Below are 15,473 nucleotides of genomic sequence, written 5' to 3'. Positions count from 1 at the left end.
TTTACTTATTCTTGAGAGAGAGACAGAGACAGAGCATGAGTGGGGGAGGGCCAGAGAGAGGAGACACAGAATCCCAAGCAGGATCCAGGCTCCAGGCTGTCAGCACAGAGACTGATGAGGGGCTCTGAGCCACCCAGGTGCCCAAGAGAAAAACTATTTTAGATCTGATTTCTAAAGCCATTTTTTAAACAAAAGAGTCAGATTTGCTCAGCTTGGATTAGCAATATCTACCATCTTGTCTGATTGTCTGAAGTCACAAGGGGAAATGAGTGAAATAAATGTAGCTGCAACAGTACACTTCAACTGAAGAGAGAAGTTTACCGAACATGATGGGGTGGGCTAGACAAAAAGGATCTATCATTTAAGTATCTTGAAATAATCTAATAATCTTTTAATAATACTCATATATATGATATATTGAAGGTTGTTATAGAAGAAAAGCCCTTAAATATGGGAGAAATTGTAGCCTTTCTATTTAATACTACCGTGAAACAAAAATATGCATTTTTTGCAGAACTTTTTTCCATTTAAAAATTTAAGATAGGTAAGCTTAATATCAGATTAAACATAGGCTTCATTATGTTAATGAATGATACCTCCTAAGTAACCACAACCTCAAAAATTTAGAGCTTCCATTTAACAACCAAATAGAGGATGGAGCTGGAGTCATCTTCAAATCAACAGTGCTCGATAATGAAAAGTTGATAAACTGAACCACATGTTGATGATTTTTCAGTAATGCAATAAATTTGAAATTTCTTTGTTTCCATCAAAATAGAAATTTAAAAAACAGAGTAAATATGAGGATATGCTTAAAGAATATTTCTAATCCCTTTAATAGGAATGTGGAATCAGCAAAACACCCAAGAAAGACATTCTATATGGACCAAAGCAGTAATGGAGACCTATCATATTTAGAAAGAACTAACCTTCATCCAAATTCCTAATTCAATCCAAAATTTACAAAATGTGTGTTTTCCTCCACGTCATTCAGACTTCTGTTGAGCAATGGAGACAACAGATTTCAAAAACTTAAATTCCTTGGTCCCAGATCCTCTCCTGACACACCTCGTACTGGTAGCTCTGGGACAGCGTCCCCGCGCCGCTGACGTCCACCAGGTGGCCCGGAAAGTGGCCCTCGGGCCCCGAGCAGCGACCCGCAGACGCCCCCCGGCTCCGCCTGCACAGCCGCACCGCCACGAACACCAGCACCGAGAACAGGAAGAGCGACGACACGGACGCCAAGGCGACGACCAAGTAGACGGTGAGCGGGTCGGCCCGCGCCTCGGCCGCCGCCACCTCCGGGAGCGGCAGGTAGGGCTGCGAGAAGCCGTCCACCAGCAGCACGTGCAGCGTGACGCTGGCCGAGCGCGGCGGCTCGCCATTGTCCCTGACCAGCACCACCAGCCTGTGCTTGACGGCGTCGCGCTCGCTCAGCAGCCGGGCCGTGCGCACCTCGCCGTTGTGCGCCCACACGCCGAACAGCCCGGGCTCCGTGGCCTTGAGCAGCTGGTACGACAGCCAGGCGTTCTGGCCCGAGTCGCCGTCCACCGCCACCACCTTGGTCACCAGGTAGCCCGCCTCGGCCGCCCTGGGCACCAGCTCGGTGCAGGGCGCAGAGCCGTTCTGCGGCGGGTACAGCACGAAGGGCGCGTTGTCGTTGTCGTCCAGCACCAGCACGCGCACCCGCGCCTGGCTGCTGAGCGCGGGCGAGCCGCGGTCGGCCGCGCGCACGCCGAACTCGAACGCCTGCAGCGCCTCGTAATCCAGGGACCTGAGCGCGAACAGCTGCCCGTTGTCCGCGTTGATGGACACCAGGGAGGCCAGGGGCAGCTGCGGGTCCGCGGGCGGCAGCAGCGAGTAGGTGACCTGGGCGTTGGCGCCCGAGTCCCTGTCCGTGGCGCTCACGCTGCCGATGTGCAGGGCGGGGCTGTTGTTTTCGCGGACGCGCAGGGTGTAGGTGGTTTGGCTGAAGGCGGGGGCGTTGTCGTTGACGTCGGAGACCGTCACGGTTATGCTGTGCTGCGTTTTCAGCCTGGGGGTCCCCAAGTCGGTGACGGTGATGGTGATGTTGTACTCAGATCTTGTCTCTCTGTCTAGCACTCCTTCTGTTACTAACTTGTAGAAATTTTCAAGAGAATGTTTCAGAGTGAACGGGACATCTTCCTGGATGGAACAAACCATCCTCCCATTTTCCCCAGAGTCTGGGTCTTGAATACTGAAAAGAGCTATCGTGGTCTCAGGGGAATTTTCAGGGATGGAACTTATAAGGGAAGCCACGGTCATTTCTGGGGTGTTGTCATTTATATCCACCACCTCTATTATGACAGTGCATTTTCCCGAAAGACCTGCCCCATCAGAAGCCTCAATATCCAGCTCATATGACTTAATTTTTTCAAAATCTAATTTCCTAATTATTTTAATTTCTCCTGTGAGTTCATTAAGTGCAAATGTCCTAGTAATCTCTTCATCACCATAGAAAAATGAATAGACTACTTCACCGTTTATTCCTGTGTCTAAATCTCTAGCTGAAACAGTGACAATAAGAGATCCCAGGGGACTGTTTTCCAGGATCTGCACACGATAGAGTGGCTGCACAAACTCAGGAGCATTGTCATTGATGTCCAAAACATCAATGAGGACCAGGGTAGTCCCAGTTTTGGGAGGAGTTCCACCATCTACTGCCATGAGAGTTAATCTAAACTCGGGCTGCTGTTCTCGATCTAGGGCTTTGTCCAGAACGAGTTCCGGGTATTTTCTGCCTTCACCGCTGTTGCGGGTGAGCACGTGGAAATGGGAGTTGGGATAAATGGTGTAGTTTTGAACATTATTGACACCTACATCCAAATCTTGCGCATTTTTCAGGGGAAACACAGCCCCTGGAAGAGTATTTTCCATGATTTTTAAAATCATTTCTGCCTCTGGGAACACAGGGGAATTGTCATTTATGTCAGTGACCAAAAGCTTATACCTATATACCTCCAAAGGTTCTTCCAGTAACACTTGAAATTGCAGTACACAAGGATCAGTGGGGCCACACAATTCTTCCCGATCCAGTTTCTCATTTACTTGTAAATCTCCAGTCTGAAGGTTCAGCTGAAAATGCTTTTTGTCATTGTTAAAAATGATCCGAGCCCTCCGCCGAGAGAGCTCTCTTGCCCCTAGCCCTATATCCTTTGCTAGATTGGCCACAAAAGAACCACTCTCTGTTTCTTCTGTAATAAAATAATCTTCCCGCTCCGCGCAAGTGTGAGCCAGCAAAACAAAGAGAAGAAGAACTTGCCTTAGTCTAGGAAAACGCTCCTCTTCAGCCTCCATTTCTCCAACGCCAAAAGCCTTTAGAATCTGGGTACTTATTGGGTCTTTAGGCAAACTGCTCTGCAAGTCGATCCCTGCCGCAAGGTTAATTCTCTTCTCTTAGATCTGCATATGACTGCAGGAACAGTAACCATCCCCTGTCTGGTATTCCCAGCCTTAGCTTACAGCGCCACCATGTGTTGTATTTAAACCTAGTTTGCTGACGATGCTACAAAACGTATCACTCATTTTATTTACACGCACACAAAAAAACATACCACAGATTACACATGGGATGGTTTATAAATAAAATGATAACTTGAATTCTCCTGTGAAGTTATAAATGTGGAAATGGTGACAGGCACTTTAGGAAAGGATGTTGGCAAGAACAAAGCCAACTGTATTTGTTCAACAAACACTTATTTCATGTTATACGTCAAATATTGTACTAAGTGTTGGAAATACAAATACCTTCTCTGACCTCATGGACTTGTCTATTATATTGTATAATCTGTGCTCTGGGGAAAAATTAAGTAGAAAACGGTGTTGCTATCAGTCTATTCCTAAACAAAGAATATATACAAACTCACTGCCACTACAGTAGGTGAAGAGATTCATTCACATGTTTCAGGAGTATAAACTTAAGTGATAGACCAGCTAGAATTGGTTTACTATGCAAATTCAATAGAAAGTTTAAGGGGTGGGGCACCTGGGTGGTTCAGCGGGTTAAGCATCAGTCTCTTGATTTCTGCTCAGGTCATGATCTCAGGGATGGTGGGATCCAGCCCTGCATAAGGCATGCTGACAGCATGGAGCCTGCTTGGGATTCTCTGTCTCTCTGCCGCTAACCTGCACTTGCTCTCTCTCTCAAAATAAAGAAATAAACTTAAAATTTAAGAAATAAAATAAAAAAAAAGAAAGTTTAGGAGTGCCTGGGCAGCTCAATAGGTGAAGTGTTGGGACTTTGGCTCAAGTCATGATCTCAGGGTTCGTGAGTTCCAGCCCCACACTGGGCTCTCCACTGTCAGCATGGGGCCACTTGGGATCCTCTGTCCCCAGATCACTCTGTTCCTCCCCCCACTCTCTTTCTTTCAAAAATAAATAAACATAAAAAAAGTTGAAGGGGTTATGGATGACTTATGTGTAAATATTGTCTAAGGAGAACGTGTCTGTACCTATGTGAGCATACTGAATTGATTTGTTCCATTGTCCAAAACAATTTGTGAAGATATCTACATTTATTCCTAAAATCAAGACACATGTTGAAGCAGAGATTCACTGAGATCTTGGAAAATAGCATGGTGAAGATCATAAAAATAAAGGGCTGAACTTAAACCAATAAATAAAGTGCAGAAAAAAATAAGTTGGATTCATCTGAAACAGCAGGTAAAACTTATATCAAATAAGGAAGATCACAACTCATTTTTAGCAAGCAGCTCACATGTCTCTGAATAGCTTGGGATCCTGGCACCCTAGCATGACTTCAGAGTCCTAGCAATGGGAAAAACATCTTGTGGTAGGGGATCTGTATCTCCCCAGTTGCATCAAACTTTAGCCAAAATTTTAATAACTTTTAAATAGATATTATCATGTACTCTGGTACACTAATACGTGGCTAACTGGGAAAACAGCATGGGCCAAGTGTAAAAACTGTGTTGCATATTAGTTTAATTCTATTAAGGTACAAATCACTCAAACTGACGTTCTATTTTATAATGTTTTCCTCTACACAGCAAAACAAATTTGATTATGTAAATCCAAAATGTGAGAACATGCTGGTAACAATTAAAATCTGATAATTTTCCTCATAGAAAGATGTTGGTCATGCATCAAACTCTTTATTATAGAATCAAAAGTCCAAGAAAATGTGCCCTTAATGTCCATGCACTTTAAAAAATATTAATAGGTAGATGCTGGTACCTGTATCAGTAAATTAATGGATCAAAATTAGTTTTTCATTCCCATTTGTCATCTCTCAGATAAATTTTCTCATTATTTTCTCTTCTGAGAAGAACATTTTAAGCCCATATACTTGGTAGAAAGCTTGAAATTTTTTTCATGAAAGTTCTAGTAATAGACTAGCATCAATCAAATTACTACTAATGAAATCATGAATTACCCCATATTATTTATAAATGGGATTATTTATAGATCTGAAGATTTTACATTAAATGATAAAATAATTCTGTTCACATTGAACTTAGTTATTTTTAAAAGAGATGCTAAGGAAGGTTTGATGTATAGATATCCAAACAATAACAAATTCAATGTTACTTTTTAAAACTAATCCTGAAGCACATTTAAAAAAAGTAGGGATACCTGTTAACAAAATATTCCATAAAACATTTTATAACATCTTTAAGTTGAAAGATCTTATAAATTATTTACAAAATTAAGTTTTGTAACAAAACTCTCTAGTACAAATTAGTTATCTCTAAGCTTGTACATTTTTATCCCATTCATTAAGTTAATATTAAAAACCTGCAGTAAAAGACCAGAGTTTATGGTAGTCTAATTGAATACTCAAAATTGCATGTATCATTCCAAAAGAGTTTGGTTTCAACAAATGCCTTCTCCCCAAGATGCGTTAAATAAAGGAGTTTTATTATTAGGGAACTGGAGTTTCACTGCAAATGTGAAGGACAATTAGAAATTAGGGACTTAGGAACACTGGAATCAGGAACTATGCCTAGAATCAAATGGCTCTTAGTCTCTTCTGTTTCTTAGGCTTCTGCCTCCACCACTCCCTTATTCCTTCTCATTTTCCTTCCAGTCCTCCTTTCTTTCTTCCCTCTCTACATGCCACTCTGTGCTGCCAGCTTACACAAGTATAACATAGCTACCTCAGCCCATACTTAATATTTATTTCCTAGTTACAAGCAATCAAGAAAAAAAATAGATGAACTACATCATAAGTAGAAATTTAGAGGCTTGGAGAATGTGACTATGCCTACTTTAATCAGGAGTCTATTACTAGGCTAATCAAAAATGGCCAAGAGAGGTAAAGAAAAGTATAATAAACATCTCAACAGTGATTACCTGCCTTGGGAAGTCCCAGGAAGTTCTCAGACAAGAAGTGTGGGCTGAATATGTATCTTAATCCAAACAAGATTAAAATTTATTATAATACATCTTCCAGCAATATATACAGTTCCAAAGTGTTTACAAAGAAAAATACCTAAATGCAGAAATATTACTCAAATATTTGGTTGGAAAGATTGGCAAAATTGATTATGGTTTTTTAAAAAATCTAAATAAGATAACATCTCAGAAACCATGCATGGTTTTTATTTATATCATGCACTTTCCTCTATCAAACATATAAAAACAGTTTCAGTGAGAGGATCTACAGCTTAGACACCCAGAGAATATGACTGAACCCAGTGTACCATTAAGCTTGAAGGGAAAATGCTGTATATTTGAATAAATTACTTGAGGTTGCATTTTGGAAGAAAGTCTAAGCAAATCCTAGCTCCCTTAGTTTTTCCACAGTTAATATTTAAAAAGTAGATAGCAGAAAATTCATCAAAACTTCTGGAAACTCTTAAGTAAAATGAAGTTACCCAAAACAAAGAATTTTACATTACAATGAACATATTTTACAAAGAAATAGCACTCACTCTAAAAGTTCTGCAGAGTAATCAAATCCCTAAATGAACTCAAAGCCATTCAGAAAGGTGTGGCTTTCCTCCATTTTACCTTCTGGGGGAGAGACGTTGGGGATAGCGGGTTTAAGGAACTTGAATTCACTGGTCCCCGATCCTCCCCGCAGGCACACCTCGTACTGGTAGCTCTGGGACAGCGTCCCCGTGCCGCTGACGTCCACCAGGTGGCCCGGAAAGTGGCCCTCGGGCCCCGAGCAGCGACCCGCAGACGCCGCCCGGCTCCGCCTGCACAGCCGCACCGCCACGAACACCAGCACCGAGAACAGGAAGAGCGACGACACGGACGCCAAGGCGACGACCAAGTAGACGGTGAGCGGGTCGGCCCGCGCCTCGGCCGCCGCCACCTCCGGGAGCGGCAGGTAAGGCTGCGAGAAGCCGTCCACCAGCAGCACGTGCAGCGTGACGCTGGCCGAGCGCGGCGGCTCGCCATTGTCCCTGACCAGCACCACCAGCCTGTGCTTGACGGCGTCGCGCTCGCTCAGCAGCCGGGCCGTGCGCACCTCGCCGTTGTGCGCCCACACGCCGAACAGCCCGGGCTCCGTGGCCTTGAGCAGCTGGTACGACAGCCAGGCGTTCTGGCCCGAGTCGCCGTCCACCGCCACCACCTTGGTCACCAGGTAGCCCGCCTCGGCCGCCCTGGGCACCAGCTCGGTGCAGGGCGCAGAGCCGTTCTGCGGCGGGTACAGCACGAAGGGCGCGTTGTCGTTGTCGTCCAGCACCAGCACGCGCACCCGCGCCTGGCTGCTGAGCGCGGGCGAGCCGCGGTCGGCCGCGCGCACGCCGAACTCGAACGCCTGCAGCGCCTCGTAATCCAGGGACCTGAGCGCGAACAGCTGCCCGTTGTCCGCGTTGATGGACACCAGGGAGGCCAGGGGCAGCTGCGGGTCCGCGGGCGGCAGCAGCGAGTAGGTGACCTGGGCGTTGGCGCCCGAGTCCCTGTCCGTGGCGCTCACGCTGCCGATGTGCAGGGCGGGGCTGTTGTTTTCGCGGACGCGCAGGGTGTAGGTGGTTTGGCTGAAGGCGGGGGCGTTGTCGTTGACGTCGGAGACCGTCACGGTTATGCTGTGCTGCGTTTTCAGCCTGGGGGTCCCCAAGTCGGTGACGGTGATGGTGATGTTGTACTCGGCCTGGCTTTCTCTGTCCAGTGGGAGTCCTGCTACCAGAGTGTAGAAATTCTTGAAGGTAGGCTTCAGGAGAAAGGGGAGATCGTCCTCAATTGAGCACACCATCCTCCCGTTGTCCCCAGAATCTTGGTCTCTTACACTGAAAATAGCGACCACCATCTCAGGCGACGAATTTTCTGGTATGGGGCTGGTAAGAGATGTCATGACTATTTCTGGTGGGTTGTCATTCACATCCACAACCTGAACTAAAACTGCTGATTTTCCCGAAAGGCCACCACCATCTGTTGCCTGAATATTTATTGTAAATGACTGAATTAATTCAAAATCCAGAAGCGCTTTTAAGCGGATTTCACCAGAAATTGGATGGATTTCAAATGTTTTCCGTATGTCTCTGGAGACATGGGAAAATGAGTATGATAGTTCTCCATATATTCCCGCATCCAAATCTGTAGCAGACACCCTAACGACCAAGGAGTCTAGAGGGCTGTTTTCTGGTACCTGAACCTCATAGACAGACCTCTCAAACTCTGGAGCATTGTCATTGATATCGAAGACCAAAATACGAACAAGTGTAGTTCCAGACCTGGACGGGGACCCGCCATCCAAAGCTGTTACAATTAATGTAAACTCAGATTCCTTTTCTCGATCCAGAGATTGGTCCAGGAACAGCTCTGGGTATTTTCTTCCATCATCACTGTCTTGTAATTTAAGATGGAAATAAGGATTGGGGCTTAATGTGTAGTTTTGGACACCATTCTTTCCTACATCCAAGTCCTGGGCACTGTCCATTGGAAATGAGGCTCCTGGAGCAGTACCTTCTGAGATTTTCAGAAGTATATGTTTGTCTAGGAATGCAGGGGTATGATCATTTATGTCATTGACCCAAAGCTCAGCCCGAAAAAACTGTAAAGGATTTTCAAATAATACCTGGAAATGCAATATGCATGGTTCTGTGAGATGGCAAAGTGCCTCCCGGTCCAGTTGTTCATTTAAGAGCAAGTTGCCAGTCTGCTGATCCAACTGTAAATATGGTTTATGGTCATCAAAGATGACTCTTGCCCCCCGTGCAACCAAGTCTTCAACACCCAAACCTGTATCTTTCACCACATTGGCTATAAAGGAGCCAATTTCCATTTCCTCTGATACAGAATAGCGCCAGGGCTCTGAACACACCAAAGACCCTCCCAGGAAAACAAAGAAAAGCAGCACTTGCCTTATCTGCTGAGGGCACCTCTCTCCTGACTCCATGGCTCCTTAGCCAAACGTCTTTTTGCAGAAATGTTTCAACTCAGTCGCAAACAGCTCCTAAATTGCTCCTCTCATCTATCAGCCTGGACCACTGGTAATCTGTGGACTTGTAATCCTGCCACAAAGGTGTTGTTGGTTCCTTAGCTTTCTCTTGAAATCCTCTTTTCCCCCTTCCTGCTTCTCCTGTGCTCTCAGTTCCACTGACTAATGGAGACCAGAGCATTTGATGATACAGAAAAGTCCCCATCTTATCCTGCAGCGCCACCACGCGACTGCAGATTCTCAGGTTTTAAACAGTCAAGTAAGTGTGAGACAAAATATTAATTTATCTTCTGTATTGATTAATTTAAATTACACTTTCTCCTATATTCTTATTTTCTGAGTTGCATTCTTTGTGATATGCGATGCTATTACTATTCAGTCTTTAACAGAATAAACCACAATCTGTTAAGAGCTGGGTGAATACAAAAATCATATGTAAGATATAGCCCCCAATTCAAGTAAGTTATGATCTCTCTTTGAAGACAATGTATAAAATAACTACAAATAGTTAAGTGGATTCATGTAATTGATTTTGTAAGCAGAACGTTCCCAGGAAAATTGGAAAGGAAAGGGAAACCAGAGGCTTTAGTCTTCTTTAGCTATCAGCAAAGTCTCTTAGAAAAGACAATAAGATCATGCATTTGTAACTGAAACTGATACATGCAAATAGTTGCTTTGGGGAGGCTGGGCATGTCAGGTTCAGTAAATAGTACTATTTACTTAGGGATACTCTGTAGGAGACTTACCTGTCAGCAGTAGAAAGTAAATACTCAACAGTAGTTAATAAAGTAAGATATGTCGAGTTTCTGACATTAAAAAGTTGAACAAACTAGATCCAAGTTTAGTTGTGGAAAATAAACCTATTTTGTAGACCCAGGCCTTACAGAGGCATAATTATAAATATTTTACTCATCTATTCATTACTTTGTCGAGCAAATATTTATTGAGCATATAACTTGTGCTAGGAATAGTAGTGAGTATTAGCGATACAGTGGTAAGCAGACAGACATAGTTCCTGTCCTGAAAGATGGAGGCAGAAAAGTGATTACACATTTAAAAAAAGAACATAATGAATACCATGATAGCAAAAGTTCATATGCTATTGTTAATGACATAGATAAGGGTCATCTGACCAGAATTTGGAAATACAGGAAACACTTTCCTGGAACAAAAATTGGGGGTTAAGTAAAATTTCCAGACAATTTCAAAAAACACTTGTACAAATCTGAGATGACAGAACTGTTTTGGAATAACTAAAATAGGATCAATATGGCTGAGCCATAGAGCAAGAGGAAAGAAATGAGAACTGAGACTGGAGAGATAAGCAAATATTTTGTAAGCCCTGCCAAGGCATTTGGACTCTACATCAGTGGAAATGCAATGTTTTAAAGGCTTTTAAATATAAAAGGAGATGATATTAACCTCAACTAGAAATGCAATAATAAGATTGAATTAAAAAGATGACAAGGGACGCCTGGATGGCTCAGTCGGTTAAGCATCCAACTTCGGCTCAGGTCATGATCCCATGGTTCCGGAGTTTGAGCCCAGTGCAGAGCCTGCTTTGGATCTTCTGTCTCCCTCTCTGTCTGCCCCCTCCCTCTCTCAAAAATAAGCATTTTAAAAAATGATAACTTTACAGGATGTGTGACAGATTTAAACATGGAGGAGGTCTGATAAGAAAAAGTGAAGTAAATGTACCTTTTTTCAGGTTTAGGGAATGGAGTGAATGTCGGTGCTATTAACTGATAGAAAAAAACAGGAAGAGGAGAAGAAAGGAACAGGTATAGAGTTGGAGGTAATGTTTAGGTTTGAGGAAGGAAAAATTTTAATTTAAAACATGTTGAGTTTGAATTATCCATAGAGCATCCCATATAAATAGTTCTATAAATGATCCTACATTATATAAATAAAGTTGAGAAGAGACGTTTGAGGGGTAGAAGCTAATTTGGGGTTTATTGGTATAAATAGTGATTGCAGCCCTTAAAGAATGTAAGCTGTACATTAGGAGTGTGCTTGATTTTGTGATTTCAGAGATGATGTAGTTCTGAGAGACTACCGTCTCCAGAAAGTGACCATGATCTTAGGTGACTAAGACTAGACTAGAAATGAATGTCACCAGAAACGAAGACGGCTAGAAGAGAGGTCAGACTCCTGGACTTGAAATTGTGGCAAGGAATGGACAGAGGAAAACTGTAAGAAGTTATATTTGAGAAATCAAATGTCTTTACGCCACCTCTCTCCTATGATCTTGTTTAATTTTTTAGTTTATTTATTTTGAGAGAGAGAGAGAGTTCAAGCAGGAGAGGGACAGAGAAAGAGTTAGAGATAGAACCCCAGGCAGGCTCCAGGACAGTGTGTGGAGTCCAGAGTCTAACTAGGGGCTTGAGGGTAGGTCTTGAATCCACAAGCCAGGATATCATGACCTGAGCTGAAATCAGTAGTCCCTCGGCCAACCGACTGAGCCACCCAGGTGCCCCCCCCATCTTGTTTAATTTAAACCCAAACTGATCTCTCTCATTTGATTCTCATTGAATGACTCTTATGTGCAAAGACTGTTAAGGCAGAAGATTTGCTAATCTCTTTCAGCATATTGAAGATATCTTACTTTTAGTTTTCAGTGCCACAGTTTAGAGATTGTCAACATGGAACATAGTTGTCTGTCTAACTGTCATGTATTTAAAGATTACATGTCTTTTCCCTATGCGTTTTCATTTTTATATATATTTTTTAATTTATGCAATCTCTATATATCTTATATATATATATTATATATATATATAATATATATATATAAATTTTTTACGTGGGCTCCACACCCAACGTGGGGCTTGAATTCACAACCCTAAGATTAAGAGTCATGTGCTCCACCAATGAACCAGCCAGACATCCCTACAATATTTTTCAAATATTGCTTCTGATCCTATCTTAAACCTTTTTAGCTGTCCTATGTTTCTAACCATATCCTCCATATTTTTCATCTTCTGAACTCTCTGAGCTATATGCTAGATAAATTATATTCTGACCTATCTTTCACTTCTCAAATTATTCATCTGGTAATATCTACTTTCCTAATAAACCTTTTATTGAGTTTTGATTGAATTTAAATTTTGGTTATATATTTCAGATATAGGATTTCTATTTGGTTCTTTAATAATCTGTCACATTTCTTATTCCCTATACATCTTCAAGTATAACCTTTAAGTGTTCAGTATATTATTAGATTATGTCTGCTAATCAAAATGTTTGAGGTATACTTCTGTGTTCTGTTTTTTTTCTGCTGGCTCTCACTCATGGTGTCATTTTTCCTTGTGTATGCAGGTATCTTTGTTCAAGTTAGGAATGGAAAACTTATTTATATGAATGTTTTTAGCCTTAGGATGAGCTTTCTTACATAGAAGGTCTGCTTTTGGTTCCATCAGGATCTGGAAGCACTACTTGTCAACAACCACTAACAAGTTCAGAGCTGAATTTCCACACAAGGACTTGCCCATTTCCAGTTTACTTTCATCTCAAAGGTATATCTCTTAGGGATCCATTTGTATTAATGCAGAACTCTTCTATAAACTTCTCACTTTGTTATGCTTTGATTTCCTCCCTTATTATATAAACCATCAAAATATAAACCTTATTATATAAACCTCCCTTATTATATAAACACTTTCCAGGATTCTATAGATTCCAGGGAAAAGGTAGTTTTAGGTTCATTTATCTCCTTGGATTACCCTTAGACATTAATTGTGACCTGATAATATATTAGTGTCTTATTAGCTAATTTTTTTCAGTGGAAGCATTGATCTACATAATCTATACCATCCTTATGAACAATAAGTCTCAAGGATATTATTATGTCTCAGAGTTACAACTCTTAGCTTCCTAGAGTATGGGCAATTAACCTCAGGAAGATAGAGAAATAATATGCATTTTTTACCAACTTCAACTAATCAATACTAAATCAACTCTATAATGCTGCAATCAATTAAAACAATCTCTTGGAAGACACAATCTCTGTCATTGACATTGGTATATCTCCCACTTCTGTGTCCCTTATTCTGCTTTAAACACATCTTCTTTCCTGCATTTCTTCCATATTTCTCTCCCTCCAATATGCTTATTTATATATTTATAAATATATAAGATATTATGTATTACATAGATATGTATGGCACTGTGCCATAAATTTCAGTATCTTTCTTCCTTTCAAAATATCTGGGGGGGGGTGCCTTGGTGGCTCAGTCAGTTAAGTGTCTGACTCTTGATTTTGGCACAGGTCATGATCTCATGGTTCATGAGATAAGCCCCACGTCAAGGCCTGCATTGGCAACTCAGAACCTGCTTGGGATTCTCTCTCTGCCCCTCCCTGACTCATGCTGCCTCTGTTTCTCTCAAAACAAATAAATAAAAATAAACGTTAAAGTATTTGGCATTTAGGGGTGCCTGGGTGGCTCATTCGGTTAAGCGTCCAACCTCAGCTCAGGTCATGATCTCGCAGTTCGTGGGTTCGAGCCCTGCATCAGGCTCTGCGCTGACAACTCAGAGCCTGGAAGCCTGCTTCAGATTCTGTGTTTCCCTCTCTCTCTGCCCCTCTCCCGCTCACGCTCTCTCTCTCTCTCTCTCAAAAATAAAATAAACACTAAAAAAACTAATAAAATAAAAAATAAAATATCCTTCAGAAACCTTTTCCACATTTCATTTATCAGTTGTTTCACTGATGGATATGTAGGATTGACTCCTATTCTTGGGATTGATTCCCAAGATGAACATTCTTATATATATCATTTGTGAATCCGTGAAAGAAATTTTCTGGCTTATACCTCTTAAACTTATAACATTGTGTGTCAACTATACTTCAATTAAAAATTAAAGAATTTTCTGTCTTATTTACCCGAAGTAGAATTCCTGAATCAGAGGGTACATTCATTCTAAATTTCATTAAGTACTATGAAAATCTCTCAAAGTGGGCTGTACATGTGATTTCCTGTTGTTCCACTTGATATTATGCAAATTTCTCATTTTTACGCATGCAATGGGTGTAAACTAGTGTCTTATTGTAGTATGTTTTTTCACCAACTAATGAGGTCAAGCATCATTTCAAGTTCTTTTCAGGCTTAGGTTTCCCTTTTTAAAATTTCTTTTCCCTTTATCCTTTAAAAAATCTTATTGTCTCTCGACTTTTTGATTTTTGCTTATCTGCAACAATTATTTGAATAATCTGAATATTAATCCTTCTCAGGTAAACTGCTGCAAGTAGCTTCTACCTGTCTTTTATCTTGCCTATGCTGTCCTCTAGTTCTGAGATAGAAATATTTGTCAACTTTCATCTTTATTTTGTACTTTTAAAGCCTTGTTTAAGAAATTCAAACTAATAGTATGGTCATAAATATATTTTTACCTAGATTTATTACATTTCCTCAATTAAAATACTTTAAATTCACCTCTTAGATCCATATAAAGTTTATTCTTATATGACATGAGATCAGGATTTTCTTTATATAGTGACCCAATTTTCCCAATAACATTTTCTAAGTAATATGACTTGCTCCTACCTCCTAGTGATTTTAACACCTCCCCTATTACAACCAAGTTCTCTTAATCAAACTCAACATGGCCAAAAATAAATAATCCAGTTAAGAATTAGCAGAAGACATGAACAGAAATTTCTCCAAATAAGACATACAAATAGCTAAGACACATGAAAAGATGGTCAACATGACTCATCATCAGGGAAAAACAAGTCAAAACTGCAATGAGATACTACCTCCCATCTGTCAGAATGGCTAAAATTAACAACTCAGGAAACAATAGAAGTTGGCAAGGATGGAGAGAAAAGGGAACCCTCTTACAGGGTTGGTGGGAACATGACCTGGTACAGCTACTCTGGAAAATAGTGTGAGGGTTCCTCAGAAAATTAAAGATAGAACTACCCTATAACTCAGCAATTGCACTGCTAGGTATTTATCCAAAGGATACAAAACTACTGATCCAAAGGAGCACATACACCCCAATGTTTATAGCAGCACTATGAACAATAGCCAAATTATGGAAAGAGCCCAAATGTCCATTGACTTATGAATGGATAAAGAAGATGTGCAATATTACA

At 41.4% G+C, this 15,473-nt stretch overlaps 2 protein-coding genes across 2 annotated transcripts; both read right to left on the bottom strand.

Annotated features, from left to right (window-relative positions):
* Positions 1 to 7: 7 nt before the first annotated feature.
* Positions 8 to 3,465, bottom strand: LOC128315509 (protocadherin beta-15-like). The gene is given in 2 exon segments (XM_053222197.1): positions 8 to 1,062; positions 1,064 to 3,465. Coding segments are annotated over 2 exon segments (2,331 nt in total). The 5' UTR covers positions 3,319 to 3,465; the 3' UTR covers positions 8 to 986.
* Positions 3,466 to 5,051: 1,586 nt separating this feature from the next.
* On the bottom strand, positions 5,052 to 12,133 carry LOC128315504 (protocadherin beta-18-like). Its single transcript, XM_053222195.1, has one exon. The coding sequence runs from the start codon at positions 9,332 to 9,334 to the stop codon at positions 6,947 to 6,949; it is 2,388 nt and encodes a 795-aa protein (XP_053078170.1). The 5' UTR covers positions 9,335 to 12,133; the 3' UTR covers positions 5,052 to 6,946.
* Positions 12,134 to 15,473: the final 3,340 nt, after the last annotated feature.

Source organism: Acinonyx jubatus, chromosome A1 (genome assembly GCF_027475565.1).
Source record: "Acinonyx jubatus isolate Ajub_Pintada_27869175 chromosome A1, VMU_Ajub_asm_v1.0, whole genome shotgun sequence".
Classification (NCBI taxonomy): domain Eukaryota; kingdom Metazoa; phylum Chordata; class Mammalia; order Carnivora; family Felidae; genus Acinonyx; species Acinonyx jubatus.
This window is presented reverse-complemented; position numbering and strand designations above follow the sequence as displayed.

What these genes read in the sequence shown, in the direction of transcription:
- LOC128315504 (XM_053222195.1), bottom strand. Translation starts at nt 9,334, where the DNA reads ATGGAGTCAGGAGAGAGGTGCCCTCAGCAGATAAGGCAAGTGCTGCTT.